This window comes from Cyprinodon variegatus, unplaced genomic scaffold (genome assembly GCF_000732505.1).
Source record: "Cyprinodon variegatus isolate N-32 unplaced genomic scaffold, C_variegatus-1.0 Scaffold322, whole genome shotgun sequence".
In the NCBI taxonomy this organism is placed as follows: domain Eukaryota; kingdom Metazoa; phylum Chordata; class Actinopteri; order Cyprinodontiformes; family Cyprinodontidae; genus Cyprinodon; species Cyprinodon variegatus.
Genome location: NW_015150775.1, coordinates 66,745 through 72,337, shown reverse-complemented (window position 1 = coordinate 72,337; position 5,593 = coordinate 66,745). Strand labels below are relative to the sequence as shown.

Genomic DNA, 5,593 nt, shown 5'->3' with positions numbered 1-5,593 from the left:
GTTTTTGTTTTGCTTTTCTCTTATTTGAATTTTTTTTTTTAAGAATATTTTATATATTGTTTGTAACATGTGTGCTTCATATTAACAAATGGATACAAAATAACTACTTTGTCACTGTGATAAGAAATCTTACATTTTTAGTCATTTTGTGAATTTTCATAAAGATATATATAAAAAAAATAGTTTAATAATTTGGTAATTGCATCATAAATAGATTTTTACTTTGTTTATTGTTTTATGGGACTGTTAATTGGTATTTTGCCAAATCCAGTTCATTCACTGGTTGGATTTTTTAGTTTCAAACTGATTCCCTACTCCGTGTGGGAGCAGGACTGAACGACATGGAATTAAATTCTACTGAATGATGACCGACAGCCAAACAATATACCCAAGTAAAAAAAAAAATAATCTAAATTAAGTTTTAAAGCTTTTAAGAGAAAAAAAAATAAAAAGGCACCAAGGCCAATGTACTTGCTTTCTAGAGGAAATAAAGGATAAAAAATAAACATCTCCATGTTTTGAACCATAATGATTTTTAATACTGTTTAACAAACAGCCACAATACTACCTGCATATATGATATCAGTTCATTTTTATTTTACAATCTCTTAAAATTTCTGTAATACAGAAACGATCATTTGGGAGCGAAGGCAAAACTGCACACAGAATCAGACACTTTACATGGAGTGGTTAAAAGGAAGAGATTTCATCTGGCTGGCAGAAAAATATCTGTGGGCAAAGATCCAACAATCTGTTTCCAATCCTAGTGACCCCATCCTTTCTCCTGATTTAAATGATTTAAGTTTTCTTTGTATAAACAAAGGCCCAGAAAATGAACAGTTTTATGGGTTTTTAAAAATGATACGTCCCTAATGAACCAGTTTAGTTTTTGTAGGACCAGAAAAAAAAAAAACCTGCATATAAAGAACCCTGAAAAATACATGTTTGCCCTGTTAGTGAAATGATGAAGGTCTGGAACTGCTCTGAGAAAAAAACATGGATAAATACAAAACAGCAGAAACAACAAAATGCTGCACAACGTGCTGCTTGACCTCATTAGAAGTGAGATAGGAGGATGGGACGTCATATTAAACTAAACTGAACATATCTGAACGTGAAGTAATGCAGCTCTGTGGTGAAACCGTCTAAGACATTAATATAAAAATTTACCCAATGGTGTCGCTCTGTTAGACAAACTGTAATCTCATGTAAATACAACAGGTCTGCCTGCTGCACCCTCTGCAGTACCTCCTTTGAACCACCAGGGGGCAAGTTTTAAGTGTGAGAAAATGTGAGTATTTACCTGTGACTAACAGAGGGACAAGATGACCCTAAAGCAGCTGACCAACATTGTACAGACTGGTTTAAACATACTGATGGTATCCAGGGATACGGCTCTAGAACTGGTTCTCTGTGCTCTATGGTAACATGGTGGCCAAACATTTTTAAAAATATGCTTAATGTTGATGAAAGAGGAGTAAGAAATTTAACTGATCAGGTTCCACTGTTCCATCGACAACATTAGCTAGAAGCTGAAAAGTATTCCTACTTTCCTTATTATTTAAACTTCAGTCAAAACTGCAAGCTAATCCTGGTGATGAAACCCTGAATGACCTTCTGTTTCCTCCCAATCTGTACCACCCCGATTCCTCTTCTGGTTCCTCCCCCCACATCCAGGCTCAGTGCTGCATCTCCTTCATCCTGTTGAGGGCTGAGCCCGCCTGGAACCACTCGATCTGGGTCTGGTTGAAGCTGTGGTTGAGCGTCAGGGTCTCCTGGCTGCCGTCGCTGTGCTTTACCACTGCAGTCAGGGGCTGAGGACAATGATAAGGGAGAAAAGACCCTCAGCGGAGATGTTTTTGTTTTCTTATGAACAGCTAAAGCATATCAGGAATAAGTTCTTACCTTTCCTGGAGCAAAAGTCTTCAGTCCTTTGATGGAGATCTTGTCATCTGGGCGGATCTTGTCGTAGTCTGATGGGTTGCTGAAGGTGAGTGGAAGCAGGCCCTGCTTCTTCAGGTTTGTTTCTGCAATACAGGAGAAATTATTAGTTAAAATCTAAAATTGTTTCAATTTCAAACATATTTACTGCTGCTTCTCCCCTTTTAGGCGTTATTCCAAGGACTGCTACTTCAGCTGTTCGTTTTTCCTTCTTCACAGCAGAGACTCTTTCCAGGAAGGGATGGTTGACTGACAGATTTCAGCCACTAACGTCATCCTCTCGCTCGCTCTTGGTTTTTATTCAGTGTTTCTACGTTTACATATTTTTAATTCAAGAACTCTGCCACTGACTTTTACCTTCAGTTTGGAGCTACATATCACTAATACCAAAAACCAACCAACAGTGTTTCTTTCCTCAAACTGACTGTTAAACCCAGAAACATTGTGGCCTTTTGCATTATTACAACCTATTCCTCTGTTAATTACAAAAAACAAAAGCTTGCATACCGTTTTCCTGATTTTGTTTTTTTTTACCTTAAAATTTTGACATACAGTAGTTGCTGTCTGTACTGCTGATCATGATGTAAGCCATTTAAAACCTATTGTGTTGCATTTGCCCTTTGGGATTTCTTTTTCCATAGAAGGCACTGAAAGGCCGGTGATCCAAAGCCCCTGACAGCAGATCGTCTCCAACACAGAGCTCAGCTTTAGAGGTTTGATTCTGTTGAAAAGGGAGGGGTTCTTTTCCACAGTTGTCCCATTCTTGCTGAGAAGGAACGATCGTATGGAGCTAAAATGGGGCCAAAATGTTAAGTTTTTTGTTTGTTTGTTTGTTTTTTTCTAAAATACACACATCCATATTATGTGTGTGTATATCCATCTATATCTATAAGGCCTAAGAACATGATTTGAAAAACAAACAAAAAAATTTAAACTGATAAATCTGGAGACTGAAAAAAAAAAAGAAAAAGTTTTTGGAAACAAAAAACATTATTTAATATTAAAAAAAAGGATTTGGGAAAAAAAAATTACTGAAAACAAATATCTAAGGCTGAAAAAGAAATTTGAGACAAAAAAATTTGTTTTAAAATAACTAAAAATTATTTAAACTACTGTGGCTGCTGAAGTGGGTCCAGCTGTTCTGCTTCGCAAATGTGCAACGTAGACTGACTACGCAAATTTGTCAACGTCATGAATTTGTGTCATGAGAGACATAAACAGCTTATTTTTTTCCAACCAATCACACTGTTTATGCCTCAAAGACTTTTCTAATTGTGACGACTAAAGAATGAAATGGCAGAGAATATTATATATCCGAGGGACTGAGCCGTCAGTCATCTAAGCCCCGCCCCCTCACCAAGGAACAAGCACTTTTATATAAAAAAGCTAAAAAGTCATTTTAACCATTTTTTTTGTAAAATCCATTTTGTAGTTTCACTTTTCCCCCGTTTCAAATCTTTTTGTTTAAGTTTCTAAAAAAAATTTAAATTTCTAACTTTTTTTTTTAAATAACCATTTTTTTTAGTTCAATAAAATGTTTTCAAACAAACTTTATTGCCCAAATTTAGCACCATATTGCTGCAGCTTGTTGGATTTTCTAACCTATATAAAATTTAATACATTTGCTGGGATCCCCTTAATTTATGCAGATGATCGTCTCATAAACTGATTAAAATGTTTTTTACAAAACTGGGAAACTAAAAAAATAAACCTGAACTGGCCATGTTCAAAGAGAGGTTAACAAAATAAAGTTGAGCGGCTGCGCTGTCATACCGTGGATTCTGGCAAAGCTCTTGACGATAATGGCTCTTCCACCCAGATGCCTTGGCTCCAGAGCGGCGTGCTCTCTGCTGGAGCCCTCGCCGTAGTTATCATCTCCTACCACCACCCATGACAAGCCGTTGGCCTGCGCGATAAAAGCAACGTCAGGTCGACCGGGGAGTCAACGTTTCACTGTAAATGAAGGAAGATTCAGGAGAAGGTAGAGATTCGGTTTTGGGTGAACTCTGACCTTGTAGTGCCGCGCCACATCCGGGACGCCGCCGTACTCTCCCGTCAGATGGTTCTTGATCTTGTTGACGGCATCGTTCTCACTGTTTACGGCACCGATCAGCATGTTGTTGGAGATGTTGTCCAGGTGGCCACGGAACTTCAGCCAGGGTCCGGCGGCGCTGATGTGGTCTGTGGTGCATTTTCCCTTCACCTGCAGACACACCTGGGAGTTAGACTCAGACAGCAGCAGCTGGGAGGAGATTGCTGATCTCTAGGAGGGGGCCCACCTTGATGAGGACCACCATGTCCTCCAGGTCTTTTCCACTCCACTTGTCAAAAGGCTCCAGCAGCTGCAGGCGGTTGCTCTGAGGACTGACGTCCACCTTGAGGCTGCTGCCGTCACTGGGAGGATGCTGGTAGGTGTCCTGACCCGGGTCAAAGTCCCTGGATGGTAATTCGTCTCCGGTGGGGGGCACCAGCTTGAACTTCTCTCCGTTGGACGCTGTGAGATAATCCGTCTCTGGGTTGAAGTCTAAAGTCCCAGCAATGGCGAGGGCAGTGACGATCTGAGGGGGGCGGAAGTAGAAGGACCTCAGCTGCAAAGCGTGACCCTGTGTGTCCTGGTTTAAGGGACGGGTCTGAGTTTACCTCAGGAGACGTGACGAAGGCGTGAGTCGCAGGGTTGGCATCATTCCTGGCAGTGAAGTTCCTGTTGAAGGACGTAACGATGGTGTTCTTCTCTCCCTTTTTCACATCGCGCCTAAAAAAAAAAACACAGATGTAGAGAAAATCAACGCAGATCGACGTAAAGTGGAGATGTTCCAACAGAAATGAGGACTTCTAACGGGATCCTGTGTGAACGAGCAGCAGAGCGTTCTAGAATCACATGGTACTGCTGATACGGCCGAGAGACTTTCTGAACGTTACTTTTTTTAATTTGATCCAGATTCTGGCGTAGATTTAGGTCTGGACTTTGACTGTGCCATCCTAAAACTGATTCTTTGTGATGTAAATGCAGCTCCTTTTCTTACTGAGCAGTGTTACCATCCTTGCCAGTATCCCACAGCATGATGCTGCCACCATGTCCCTATGGGGACCCCAGAAATGGTGCTTTGCATGTAGGCAGCAGAGACCAGAGAGGACCTTCTTAAACATGATGCCCCATTTACATTCTGGCATGTTGCAAACTGTAAGCTTAACTTTTTATCGTTTTGAAAATGTTGGATGCAGCGTTTTTTCTCCTTCTAAAGATTATGTGGTGATGCTTCACGCCACCCAGTAATAAAGGGAACTTTAGAGGGAACCTCCAAACGCTGTTTTCCTCACTTCTTATTTCTGCTAAGTCCAGCATTAAGTCACAGTTGGTCCGTTATCCTTCCACTTCATGTAATAAATACAGCTACAGGTATTATTTAATAACCTAAACTTCTTCTAACCTTTCTCTCTGACCCCTCTGATAGGTTCCTCCATCTATAAGATGCCGATTGTTTGCAGTCTTTACATCAGAGAATATAAAAGGCTTCCAGAGGTGTTAAAGGAAAAGTCTGCTCAGGTCATATTCAGAATTCAAACGTCTGAAAGTACTTTAAATATGAAATTATTCCATCCCGTTCAATAAATGATCAGTGTTTTTAATTCAGAGTAATTTTCATGTGAATGT

The 5,593-nt window shown here is 40.1% G+C and overlaps 1 protein-coding gene across 1 annotated transcript in view; it reads right to left on the bottom strand.

Moving 5' to 3' along the window:
- Positions 1-534: 534 nt before the first annotated feature.
- Positions 535-5,593, bottom strand: part of LOC107091043 (aconitate hydratase, mitochondrial-like) — a 16,797-nt gene continuing 11,738 nt past the window's right edge. The window contains exons 11-16 of the mRNA XM_015384755.1: positions 4,582-4,693; positions 4,221-4,499; positions 3,953-4,144; positions 3,715-3,847; positions 1,906-2,027; positions 535-1,814 (exon numbers count right to left, since the gene is read on the bottom strand). Coding sequence (XP_015240241.1) covers positions 1,680-1,814; positions 1,906-2,027; positions 3,715-3,847; positions 3,953-4,144; positions 4,221-4,499; positions 4,582-4,693 — 973 coding nt within the window. The 3' untranslated portion in view covers positions 535-1,679. The remainder of the gene's footprint in view (positions 1,815-1,905; positions 2,028-3,714; positions 3,848-3,952; positions 4,145-4,220; positions 4,500-4,581; positions 4,694-5,593) is intronic.